Source organism: Populus nigra, chromosome 2, assembly GCF_951802175.1.
Source record: "Populus nigra chromosome 2, ddPopNigr1.1, whole genome shotgun sequence".
Taxonomy (NCBI): Eukaryota; Viridiplantae; Streptophyta; class Magnoliopsida; order Malpighiales; family Salicaceae; genus Populus; species Populus nigra.
The window spans coordinates 41,747,372-41,760,709 of NC_084853.1; the positions used below are offsets into that span (position 1 = coordinate 41,747,372).

The 13,338-nt window shown below is 34.6% G+C and overlaps 4 protein-coding genes across 4 annotated transcripts; all 4 read left to right on the forward strand.

Annotated features, from left to right (window-relative positions):
* The first annotated feature begins 577 nt into the window (after window positions 1-577).
* LOC133681813 (NAC domain-containing protein 71-like) lies at window positions 578-2,938 on the forward strand. The gene is made up of 5 exons (XM_062104968.1): window positions 578-780; window positions 879-1,058; window positions 1,150-1,424; window positions 1,861-2,253; window positions 2,374-2,938. The coding sequence occupies exons 1-5, from the start codon at window positions 759-761 to the stop codon at window positions 2,515-2,517; spliced, it is 1,014 nt and encodes a 337-aa protein (XP_061960952.1). The 5' UTR covers window positions 578-758; the 3' UTR covers window positions 2,518-2,938.
* A 3,134-nt stretch (window positions 2,939-6,072) lies between these two features.
* LOC133681733 (protein NTM1-like 9) lies at window positions 6,073-7,599 on the forward strand. The gene is made up of 4 exons (XM_062104852.1): window positions 6,073-6,291; window positions 6,402-6,673; window positions 6,938-7,138; window positions 7,235-7,599. Exons 1-4 carry the CDS (start codon window positions 6,132-6,134, stop codon window positions 7,343-7,345), a joined length of 744 nt encoding a protein of 247 aa, XP_061960836.1. The 5' UTR covers window positions 6,073-6,131; the 3' UTR covers window positions 7,346-7,599.
* A 1,374-nt stretch (window positions 7,600-8,973) lies between these two features.
* Window positions 8,974-9,879, forward strand: LOC133681627 (uncharacterized). Its single transcript, XM_062104719.1, has 2 exons — window positions 8,974-9,438; window positions 9,544-9,879. The coding sequence occupies exons 1-2, from the start codon at window positions 9,013-9,015 to the stop codon at window positions 9,685-9,687; spliced, it is 570 nt and encodes a 189-aa protein (XP_061960703.1). The 5' UTR covers window positions 8,974-9,012; the 3' UTR covers window positions 9,688-9,879.
* Window positions 9,880-11,650: 1,771 nt separating this feature from the next.
* Window positions 11,651-12,996, forward strand: LOC133682986 (protein NTM1-like 9). The gene is made up of 4 exons (XM_062106510.1): window positions 11,651-11,971; window positions 12,081-12,352; window positions 12,617-12,796; window positions 12,889-12,996. The coding sequence occupies exons 1-4, from the start codon at window positions 11,812-11,814 to the stop codon at window positions 12,994-12,996; spliced, it is 720 nt and encodes a 239-aa protein (XP_061962494.1). The 5' UTR covers window positions 11,651-11,811.
* The last annotated feature ends 342 nt before the right edge of the window (window positions 12,997-13,338 follow it).

A 13,338-nucleotide genomic window follows, 5' to 3' on the forward strand; every position in this document is an offset into this window, starting at 1 on the left:
TTCCAAGGAAGTAGTAGTAATAATAGTATTATACAGATTGAAAAATAAACTCTAATCCTGAACTTAAGCCTAATCCCATGCATAATATATTTTTTTATTTTCTATGTTTAATTTTTTTCATATTATGAAATTACAATATTCATTAGCAGTAATAGCAATATTAATTTTCAAGTTATTATTAGATCATCATTCATATTTAACTCAATTAATAAAGGGTTAATGATCTGAGATTTAAATTTAACTTGAATTATAAATAGTGCATATCAAGTTCATATTTAATCACTGGATCAAAATCTATACACATCCAGGACCCTAATTACAACTAGGAGGGACCTGGGAGACACCATCAAGCGAATAGTCTAGAAGATTGTAGAAAGAATTCGAGAGAGTTATAAAGTGGGCCCGGCCCAAAACAATTGGGAAGCAAGTTAGATCTCAAGCCCAGTCAAACTTGGAACCCCCTCAACTGCTTCTCAGCGAAGGTGAAGTGAGCCACGGTGGCCTCCCTATTTATTACTATTTTAGACTGCAACTTCAGCTGGAGTGTCATTGACTCTCTGTTGACTACAGAATCTCTAGCGCCTATATATTCTTTCATTAAGCCCAAGCATTCACCACTCACAAACAAGCTCCCTCTCTCTCCAGAAACACACACGCCCACACACACACACGCACGCACGCACAAAACAGTCCCTTACCTGTAGCTGCTAGTTTTCTTCCTCTCTTCTTCCAGTTTCAAGCCTCTTTTAGGAAGAGGAATGAATTACAATTTCCCCTCAGGTGAGTCGGGTTTTACTCAGTGCGCTACAACACACACTAATCAATTGCCTCCTCCTGCAAATCTTTCTCTAACTGTCATTTTGCTTTGTTTTTGTTAGTTGTGAACAGTTCACCAAACCCAAATCCATCCACACCGGAAGTTGGATATAGATTTCATCCAACCAATGAAGAATTAGTTTGTAATTATTTGAAGCCAAAGATACTGGGTGATGACGTGGAAGACTTGTCAATCATGCCGGTGGTTCATGTTTGCAAGCATGAACCCTCGGAGTTACCTGGTAATTAATAATTAGACGTCCCTTTCTATCTTGTTATACGTTTATTGTTTCTATCATGATATTGGATTAACGCAGTCATTATTATGTGTAGATAAATCAAACATAAAGTCAAAGGACGCGGTATGGTATTTCTTCTGCCCTCGCGATTTTAAGTATTTAAACAGCGGACGTTATAACCGGAGAACAAAGCTCGGGTTTTGGAAACCAACCGGCAAAAATCTTAAAATAAGATTTATGGGTACCAAGAAGGTGATTGGTACAAGGAAGACTTTGGTTTTCTATACAAAGTCTAGTCCTAAACCAATAAGGACTGGATGGATCATACATGAATACGAATATATCTCTGATTTAAGCCTCTCTAACCAGGTAAATGCTAAAAGAATTTTGTCCCTTTTGATTTAATTTTTCTGCACTAGTGTAGGGTCTTTTGCAGAAACATTGATTTGAATTAATTTGTTGCAATGTTCTTACATGGAAGGGGAAAATAGCCCAAGTAAGTTATGGCCATCATTTCTACGAAATTGGAAGCTTGGATGTTAATCTGGTCCTTTACTTTTTGCTCAATTAACATACCTCTTTATTATTTCAAGCTGTAAGGAATGGTCATATACTCTGTTGGGTATGGAGATTGTAGTCGGTAATTTTTGGTTCATAAGTTCTGTTCGTTCGATTTTACTTTGAGTATCTGGTGGTGTAGCCGCCCCCGTGTTTTTTTAGAAATTAATTTGCTTTTACTGGTGTATGCTCTTATGTACTAATAATTCACTCGATGAATCTAGGTTCTCTGTTTCAATATGTGCAGGGGGGATATGTTCTCTGTAAATTGAAGAAAAAACCAGATGTGAAGACCACCAAAGGTGAACCAAATCACCATATGGTCTCGATCTCTGATTTCGAAGCTGCACCGAACTGCAGTATTGAAGGCGAATGCGGGCCTTCGATGGAGATGCCTTCTAAGTTTATGAATCACTCAACCCATGGTTACGGAGAGAGTAGCCTACTGGATTTAGATTTTGATAATCCAAATCTGGACATATCAGCCCCCGATGAAGGTGAATGGAATTCTCTTACGGTACTGCCTTCGGGTTTGGAAGATGGAAATCCATGGGAGAAGACTGAAGAAGGTTGTTTGCGTTCCTCAGTGGTTTCACCAGAAAATAGTCCAACGGATGCTTTGCTTCCTGACCTTTCACAGGTTAGAACTTAGAATTAACGTGCCTTATATGGATTCTTTTTAAGCTCAGTTACGTGGAGTGTAAATAGACAACAGATAGCTCATTCTTGCATCGAATTAATATTTTGATCCTTCCTGCAGCTAATCCCTCATCTACGGGCAGAGCTGAAAGCATTAATCTCGGAGCTAGAAAACAACCTTCGTTCTCCATTTCAGCCAGCTGCGTCTGTGAGCACTGAGGAAATCCCGTTTCACATGGGCTTCGATGCCCCCGTGTCTACCTGAACAGATCTGTTCCTGTCAATATCTGTGTCCTTAAGTTGCTATTTGAGTATTAGTAACATATTTGTACTGAAGAATAAAGTTACTTTATGGCGAATGCTGCCAATTTATATTCCTAAATCTTCTACCGAGGCAACTTATGTTGCTGCAGTTGTTTAGATCCTTGCGTTGTAGGTCTTTTGCACATTTCTCACTGTCTTTATGGTGGATGCTTCTGAGTTCGACTTTATCCAGTCCGTGCAGCTTCAGGATGCTAATCTCTGAAGAACAGATGCCCTCCAAGGTCCACGGCTGAAAGCTTTTACAACCAGTAGTAGAAGATGAAAGTATTGTCTTAGAATTCTGATGCGATTGTTGTCCAGTACTGAAGTTGTTAAATTGAAATTACTATGTAATTTCTATATATAGTTAGCCGGTTCTTATAGCTACATGTTACTTAATGCGTGAAGGGGAATTCTAATCAAGTGGAATTTTAAAAAAATGATAAAATCAAAAAATATTTAATTATTTTTTTTAAAAAAATTGAAGTCAACTTTAGTTAATTTCTGGATAAAATTGAAAAAAAACAAGAACATAGAAAAATTAAGATCAATGTTAAGCTGAATGAACTGAATCATAAAATCAAAATTATTTTATAAAAAATCAAGAAGGAAGGAGAAGAAAACGATGTGTCCCACCAAACCACCATTCATCTACCAATATGCGTTGTTTCTTTAGAGCATATTCAACGCTCCGCTTCTAGCACTAAAAAAAAAACGAAGCTAGTGTTTGATCGTCTGAGGAAGCCATGCACATCGATAGAACGCAATGATCTTTCTTTACAGGGGGCGTACGAACCAAGTTGTCGTACCCATCTATTTTAGCCTAATTGTAAATTTTTTAATTTTTTATTTAATTTATTTTCAGCCCTTTAAAGTTTTTTAAAAAATCATTTTGTAATTTAATGTTCTCTTTTTGTTGGTTGACTTTAGAGAAACTTCTTTTACTATCTAAGTTAAAAAGAAATTAGGCTTTTTTTTTTCCATCTCATACACATGTCTTGTTTTTTTTTTTTTCATTAACTCGAGTGATTAAATAAAAAATAATTTAAGAGATAAAAAGTTATTAAATATAGTGGGATGCATAAGTTAAATCATGTGTTTAGTAGATTGATCAAGGTTTGCTCGAGTGTTCTTTTAATATTTTTTAATTAAATATTTTTATTTTTAATTTTATCATTTAATATTATATTTTTTAGGATTGCATATTATTGTTTATCTCCTATTACAGTTTCTTGACCTGGATCATAAATTTAACTGATTAATCTAGATTGATTCAAATCAATTTAATATAATAACATATTAATATTTTTAAAAATAAATTATCTAATATATTATTATTTCAAAATTAAAAAAATATATTATCAAATATACGTTAAATTTCACATTCATCATTAAAAGTTTTTTCTCTTGAAAAACACGCGGTATCAATACCTGAACATTTTTTTCTACGCGGTGGAAGAAAAAAACCATGTGATCACATCAGGGTGATGCGATTCATTGTTAATGAAGGACCTGAACTTATCAAAAAAACAAGGACCAGATCTCATGACCACTCAAGATTTGTGTTTTTTCTTTTTATTTTTTTCCTGGGTGGTTTTTATTTGTGGGATTGAATTAAAGCACGGGCCAAATAGCAACATACAGAATAATTAGAAAAAAATTATTTATTGATATTGGTAAATACTCTTTTAAATAACAAATTATAATTCTCATTATTTTATTTTATTTATGACCGCAGATAAACAAACCATTACTAATAATTGATTTTACTATTACATATAAGGACTTTTTAATGGATCTATATTTGAAAAGTCATTTCAAATATTACTTAATAAAAACAAACATGAAAACTTGTTCAAGTTAACCTAAAAATCAAACTTGTCAAACAAGAAGCAGAAGCAGCAGCTGGTAAAAGTGTGGTTCCAAAAAACCAAAAAAGAAGAAGAAGCAGAAGCAGCAGCTGGTAAAAGTGAAATGGATATAAATGGAGGCTCTCGTGTTTGGGCTCGGAAAGATGCCGAACCTACAAGTTTTTAGGTCCAGTTTATATCTTGACACATAGGTTGCCATGGAACAAAATAAATACCACACACACTCCTATAGCATAAATAATTATATTTTATTTTAAAGGGTGTTGTTTAACTGATAAAATCTTAAATTTACTTTTTAAAAATTACTAGTTTGAGTTTTATAAATTTCAAGATTATTAAAGATTTATATTATCGTTAATTTCAAAACCTGTAAAATTAATCGAGGTAGGCGTAAACTGACCCGAACATTTATATTAATAATAATAAAAAAATTATAATTATACTTTCCACCTGCAATGGATATCCTGAGCGGAGAATCAAATCAACATAAATTATAATTATACTTGATTGACTATTAATGTGTTTGTATTTTGAGAGGGAAGAAAATAAATGAAAAGCAAATGAAGATGGATGTACGGATTCTTTTATGTTTGGGAAACGGGAGGAAAATGAGTGGAATTGGAGGGTAACTTTTTTCCCAGGAACCATCATGATTTTTCTTTTAAGGACTTATTTAGGAGTATGGTAAAATTTATTTATTTTTAATATTTTTTATTTAAAAATAAAATTTCAGTTAGTATATCTTCATCCTTCTTTTCCAAACAGAATGCAAAAGGCAGAACAAAAACAAATGAGTATTGGAGTCCATAGTTTGACTTTGCATTGGACGCTATTCGTGATTGTTCGCGAATGTTCTATGATGGTTATAGAAGTTAAGTGCAGTCCCAGGGGCTTGGATTGTAAATTGTGGAATTCTAAGTTCTCACTTTTGGTGTACTTTCCGAGCCAAGGAGATATTTGTTTTTATTGTTAAAATGTGATTTTTTAAGAAACATTACGCTGTTTATAAATTATTTTGATGTATTAATATTAAAAATAATTTTTAATTAATAAAAAAATTATTTTTTATAAATTTTCAAGTAAAAAAATATTATTTTTTTTTTAAAAACCTCAAACATTCTATACACGTCGTGGCGCCCTGTGGCTGGAGAAATGAATTGCTAACTTCCTCTATTTATTTCTTGTCTCGGTGAAAAAGGTTATTTCTATAATTGTCTTATATTCCCTGCTTCCTCCTAATTGGCTATCGATGGAAGGATATATAGGGGGAGGGGTTAAAATATTTATAATAACACTGTACTGACAAGGAGGACACGGTTTGACATGGGACCCACTTAGACCTCTGATGCCTTCGAAACTACGAACTTCTGAGTGAAGTAGATTCTGTGAGGGGACTGGGTCTTTGAACTTTGAAGTCTTGGATACATAGAAGCGCAAACATCCCCTGCATCCCCTATATAAATTGAACGCACACCACAGCTTCCAGTGCACACCAACAGCTTCCTTTTCAGTACTTACCTGTCTCTATACTTCATTCTTCTCTTACAAATTATAGATTTTATTCTTGCAACCTCTGATGCTTTGGTAACTTTCTTTATATATATATATATATATATATATATATATATATATATATATATATAATCTGCCTTAATTTTCTCTTAGTTATACAAAACGTGATCAATCAAAGACGACAAGTACAACAATGAATTCTCGACCACCTCCCGTAGGCTATGGATTCCATCCAACCGATGAAGAATTGGTGACCTATTACTTGAGGTTTAAAATGCACGGTGGCTATGAACAAGAAGTCAGCATAATCGCAGAGGCTAATGTGTGCGATTATGAGCCTTGGGTTCTGCCTGGTACGTGTTCATGTCTACGTGTCCAGTGCACTGTTTTTCTTTCTTATCACTTTCCTATTTTTTCCCTGTTTTCTAACTTGCAATTTGTCAATCAACAACAAATCATGCAGAGCTTTCAGCAATTAAAGAGCCAAACGACCCAGAGTGTTATTTCTTCTGTCCTCGCAGTTACAAGTACGCAAATAGCGACCGGGCTAATAGGACAACTCAAGCTGGATACTGGAAAGTCACAGGCAAGGATCGTCTAGTCAAAACTAAAACCACCAAGGAGCATATTGCTACCAAGAAGACTCTGGTTTTCTACGAGGGGCGTGTTCCTAACGGGATCAAGACCAATTGGATCATGCACGAGTACCATCCAAACTTCAGCTTCCCTAACCAGGTACCATTGCTGCACTTCTTAAGTTGTTTTGTAGTCTTTCCTTTTCTCTCTTCATTCCAATAAAGAGACTTGAATTCGAGGGTATAATAGAAATAAAATTAACGAAAGGCTTGGGATCAGACCAGTCGATCACCAACAGTACTCCTTGGCACTTGTGTTGAGAATGTTGGTTTTGAATATCAGCTAACTAAAATGATCACTCGTAAGACTTGAAGTGCTCTTTCCCCCTGTATTTACACGTGATCTTGTTTCCTTTTTGCGTAGAGGGAATTCGTTCTCTGCAAACTGAAGAAAGATCCAAATGCGATCATGCCAACATATGAAGAAGGTGAAGCAAGCTTCAATGTCACTTCTGATCATTCTGAAAATCGAAACTCAACTGATCAGTGTCATCATCCCCAAACCTTTGAAGAAGGTGAATATGGTGCCTGGACGGCTTCTAATTTCACCAACAACGAGCCAGAGGTGATAAACAGCACCACTAACAAGCAGTTTTTTTTTTTTTTGCAAGTTATTTCATATGTAAGAAGAATATATCAACAACTTGTGTTTCTTTTACAGGAAGATACTTATCAATTCCAAGCACAACTGGACTCATTGCGTGGCTACGATATTGAGGGATGTTATAGCCTGGACTCTGCCCTACAGTTTCAATACGGGGATATTTACTGAAAAAACCCCTTCCCGCAATGGGTTCCTAGCATCCATGTCTGTCAAACTTTATCTATATATAGCACTGTACCAACTTCATGCCCTGAAGTTCCTATTTTTAAGTCTTAATAGCGTATTTGTATTAAACCTAGGACCAACAGATCAGTTCATCCGCTGCATGCATTGGATGGGCTGATCATATGTCATAGGAAAGTACCTTTGTTGTTTTTCTGGAGTGGAATTTAATGCATCTCGAATGTGTTCTGCTTTTTACTTGATTGCTGACTGTTTAATTGTAGCCTCTGAGATTTTATAAGACCGTGTACTTTCTAAAAATGTCTTTGGTTCAAGTAAAGGTGCGCATTTCCATCTCAAAACCTGCGACGACGGATCAATGCACATGCCTCAGGCTCAGGGTCCTACATGAGAAATGACCGCATCCAGATGAAAATCAACCAGCACCCGCTTAAATATTTGCTGGTGAATACATCCACATGAAGTAAATAAATTTAATAAAAAGTTGAAAATATTTAACAACTTGAACTTCTATTGTGAAGTTTATGTTTTTTTTTTTTGATGAAATCGTTACTTAAACCATTACATATTCATATATAAAAGGAGAAACATAAAAATAAAAAAAAAAGTAGATTGAAAGTTGTAGAGCACAGGAATATGGAAAGAAGGGGATAAAAAGGAAAACATAGGTGCGTATAAGGGTAAAAGGAACAGGGACTTTTTGATACCGCAGTCCGACCTTTTTTTTATATATAAATTTTTTAATATTTTTAGTTTTATATTAATACTTTTTTTATTTTTTTTATTATTATTTTAATGTGCTCATCTCAAACACATTTTAAAAAAAATAATTTAAATATATTACGATCTTGATCTCTACTTAATAAATAGGACTCATGACTAGATGGGTACCTATTTTATGCTGCAGATCCGTATTATTTTTCCAGTACAATACTTAGACATCACAAATGTGTTATATATATATATATATATATATATATATATATAAACCCAATAATTTGTGTTATAGCTAGTCCTGACCAATAACTCGGGTTATTGTTCAAACTACCTAAATAAGCCACTTTTATTTGAATCATATGGAAAAAAAAGGAGGCAGCAATGGCAAATAAGTGTGTGTGTAAGCGATCATAATAACATCGAAAAAAACCTTTATCTATGAAGAAAAACGATCATTTACCTAATTATAATGAAAATCGATACATATATAAAATTAATAGAATAAAATAAATGAAAAGAAATATTATGGATATTGTATATATTATAAAAAGTAAAAATAATAGAGAAGAGGTATTAATTAAAAAATAAATTGAAAATTATTTTAAAAAGATTGATTTGAATTAATTTGTTGCAATGTTCTTACATGGAAGGGGAAAATAGCCCAAGTAAGTTATGGCCATCATTTCTACGAAATTGGAAACTTGGATGTTAATCTGGTCCTTTACTTTTTGCTCAATTAACATACCTCTTTATTATTTCAAGCTGTAAGGAATGGTCATATACTCTGTTGGGTATGGAGATTGTAGTCGGTAATTTTTGGTTCTTAAGTTCTGCTCGTTCGATTTTACTTTGAATATCTGGTGATGTAGACGCCCCTGTTTTTTTAGAAATTTGTTTTTACTGGTGTATGCTCTTATGTACTAATAATTCACTCGATGAATCTAGGTTCTCTGTTTCAATATGTGCAGGGGGGATATGTTCTCTGTAAATTGAAGGAAAAACCAGATGTGAAGACCAACAAAGGTGAACCAAATCATCATCTGGTCTCGATCTCTGATTTCGAAGCTGCACCGAGCTGCAGTATTGAAGGCGAATGCAGGCCTTCGATGGAGATGCCTTCTAAGTTTATAAATCACTCAACCCATGGTTACGGAGACAGTAGCCTACTTGATTTAGATTTTGATAATCCAAATCTGGACATATCAGCCCCCGATGAAGGTGAAAGGAATTCTCTTACGGTTCTGCTTCCGGGTTTGGAAAATGGAAATCCGTGGGAGAAGACTGAAGAAGGTTGTTTGCGTCCCTCAGTGGTTTCACCAGAAAATAGTCCAGCAGATGCTTTGCTTCCTGACCTTTCACAGGTTAGAACTTATATGGATTCTTTTTAATCTCAGTTATGTGGAGTATAAATAAACAACAGACAGCTCATTCTTGCATCGAATTTAATATTTCGATCCTTCCTGCAGCTAATCCCTCATCTACGGGCAGAGCTGAAAGCATTAATCTCGGAGCTAGAAAACAGCCTTCGTTCTCCATTTCAGCCAGCTGCGTCTGTGAGCAATGAGGAAATCCCGTTTCACAGGGGCTTCGATGCCTCTGTGTCTACCTGAACAAATCTGTTGCTGTCTATATCTGTGTCCTTAAGTCGCTATTTGAGTATTAGTAACATATTTGTACTGAAGAATAAAGCTACTTTATGGCGAATGCTGCCAATTTATATTCCTAAATCTTCTACCGAGGCAACTTATGTTGCTGTAGTTGTTTAGATCCTTGCGTGGTAGCTCATCTGCACATTTCACTGTCTTTATGGTGGATGCTTCTGAGCTCGACTTTATCCAGTCCGTGCTGCTTCAGGATGCTAATCTCTGAAGAACAGATGCCCTCCAAAGTCCACGGCTATGTTCAAAGGAAAGCTTTTCCAACTAGTAGCAGAAGATGAAAGTATTTGTCCTAGAATTCTGATGCGATTGTTGTCCAGTACTGAAGTTGTTAAATTGGAAGTACTATTTAATTTCTATATATATTTACCTGGTTCTTATAGCCATCGAGAATTTCAGTTAGATTTTCTTTTCATGCTACTTGATTGACTATTAATGTGTTTGTATTTTGAGAGGGAAGAAAATAAATGAAGAGGAAATGAAGATGGATGTACGGATTTTCTTATGTTTGGGAAACGGGAGGAAAATGAGTGGAATTGGAGGGTAACTTTTCTTACAAGGACCCGTTATAATTGTTTTTTTTTTCTGGAATGTTTATAAGTATAGTAAAATTTATTTTTTAAAGATTTTTTATTTAAAATATATTAAATTAATATTTTTTTATTTTTAAAAATTTATTTTTAATATCATCATGTAATTAAAACGATTTAAAAATATAAAACAATTCTTTTAAAATTGAAAAAATTCAGTTTTTTAAATACAATTTGATATCAAAATTAAACTTAATTAATTATTTTTAGAATTGCACTTTGCTGAAAGAAAATTTCTCCTAGTGTATATTTGTAGAACTGTAAATGATGGTAAAAAATTATAATTTTCACAGCATAATATTTTCTTATATTTTCAAGAAATTTTTAGGTTTATAAAAAAAATTGTACTTCTCCTCACATAAATATAGAATCCGGTATTAAAAATATTTACAAATCCTTTTACATAGAGAATTATACAACTTACGAACATATATTTTTATTTCTGAATGCAGAAGATTAATGTGAGAGGTATGTGTTTGAAGAAAGACTTAGTCACAATTAACATAAAAGTCAATAAAAAAAATACCTTATTATATATACAATTTTCCTACGTAGAAAAATCATTTTCTCTTCTAGTATATTTTCATCCTTCTTTTCCAAGCAGACAGAATGTAAAGGCAGAACAAAAACAAATGAGTATTGGAGTACATAGTTTGACTTACATTGGACATTCGTGATTGTTCGCGAATGTTCTATGATCGTTATAGAAGTTAAGTGCAGTCCCAAGAGCTTGGATTGTAAATTGTGGAATTCTAAGTTCTCACTTTTGGTGTCCTTTCCGAGCCAAGGAGATATTTGTTTTTATTGTTAAAATGTGATTTTTTAAGAAACATTATGCTGTTTATAAATTATTTTGATGTATTAATATTAAAAATAATTTTTAATTAATAAAAAAATTATTTTTTATAAATTTTCAAGTAAAAAAATATTTTTTTTTTAAAAAAAACCTCAAACATTCTATACACGTCGTGGCGCCCTGTGGCTGGAGAAATGAATTGCTAACTTCCTCTATTTATTTCTTGTCTCCGTGAAAAAGGTTATTTCTATAATTGTCTTCCATTCCCTAATTGGCCATCAATGGAAGGATGGATAGTGGGAAGGGTTAATATATAAACACTGTACGGACAAGGAGGACACGGTTTAACATGGGACCCACTTAGACCTCTGATGCCTTCGAAACTACGAACTTCTGAGTGAAGTAGATTCTGTGAGGGGACTGGGTGTTTGAAGTCTTGGATATATAGAAGCGCAAACATCCCCTGCATCCCCTATATATATATATTGAACGCACACCACAGCTTCCAGTGCACACCAACAGCTTCCTTCTCAGTACTTACTTGTCTCTCTACTTCATTCTTCTCTTACATATTATAGAATTTATTCTTGCAACCTCTGATGCTTTGGTAACTTTCTTTATATATATAATCTGCCTTAATTTTCTCTTAGTTATACAAAACGTGATCAATCAAAGACGACAAGTACAACAATGCATTCTCAACCACCTCCCGTAGGCTATGGATTCCATCCAACCGATGAAGAATTGGTGACCTATTACTTGAGGTTAAAAATGCACGGTGGCTATGAACAAGAAGTCAGCATAATCGCAGAGGCTAATGTGTGCGATCATGAGCCTTGGGTTCTGCCTGGTACGTGTTCATGTCTACGTGTCCAGTGCAATGTTTCTTTTCTTATCACTTTCCTATTTTTTCCCTGTTTTCTAACTTGCAATTTGTCAATCAACAACAAATCATGCAGAGCTTTCAGCAATTCAAGAGCCAAACGACCCAGAGTGTTATTTCTTCTGTCCTCGCAGTTACAAGTACGCAAATAGCCACCGGGCTAATAGGACAACTCAAGCTGGATACTGGAAAGTCACAGGCAAGGATCGTGTAGTCAAGGCTAAAACCACCAAGGAGCATATTGCTACCAAGAAGACTCTGGTTTTCTACACGGGGCGTGTTCCTAACGGGATCAAGACCAATTGGGTCATGCACGAGTATCATCCAACATTCACCTTCCATAACCAGGTACCCTTGCTGCACTTCTTAAGTTGTTTTGTAGTCTTTCCTTTTGTCTCTTCATTCCAAGAAAGAGACTTGAATTCGAGGGTATAATAGAAATAAAATTAACGAAAGGCTTGGGATCAGACCTGTCGATCACCAACAGTTCTCCTTGGCACTTGTGTTGAGAATTTTGGTTTTGAATATCAGCTGACTAAAACGATCACTTGTAAGAGTTGAAGTAATCTTTCCCCCTCTATATACACGTGATCTTGTTTCCTTTTTGCGTAGAGGGATTTCGTTCTCTGCAAACTGAAGAAAGATCCAGATGCGATCATGCCAACATATGAAGAAGGTGAAGCAAGCTTCAATGTGACTTCTGATCATTCTGAAAATCAAAACCCAACTGAGTATAATCATCCCCAAACCTTTGAAGAAGGTGAATATGGTGCCCGGAACAACGAGCCAGAGGTGATAAATAGCACCAATAACAAGCAGTGTTTTTTTTGCAAGTTATTTCATATGTAATAAGAATATATCAACAACTTGTGTTTCTTTTACAGGAAGATACTTATGAACTCCAGGCACAACTGGACTCATTCCGTGGCTATGATGAGGGATGTTATAGCCTGGACTCTGCCCTAAAGTTTCCATACGGCGATATTTACTGAATAAACCCTTTCCTGCAATGGGTTTCCTATCATCCATGTCTGTCAAACTTTATTTATATATAGCACTGTACCAACTTCATGTCCTGAAGTTCCTATTTTAAAGTCTTAATAACATATTTGTATTAAACCTAGGACCAACTGATCAGTTCATCCGCTGCATGCATTGGATGGGCTGATCATATGTCATAGGAAAGTACCTTTGTTGTTTTTCTGGAGTGGAATTTAATGCATCTCGAGTGTGTTCTGCTTTTTACTTGATTGCTGATTGTTTAATTGTAGCCTGTGAGATTTTATAAGACCGTGTACTTTCTAAAAATGTCTTTGGTTCAAGTAAAGGTGCTC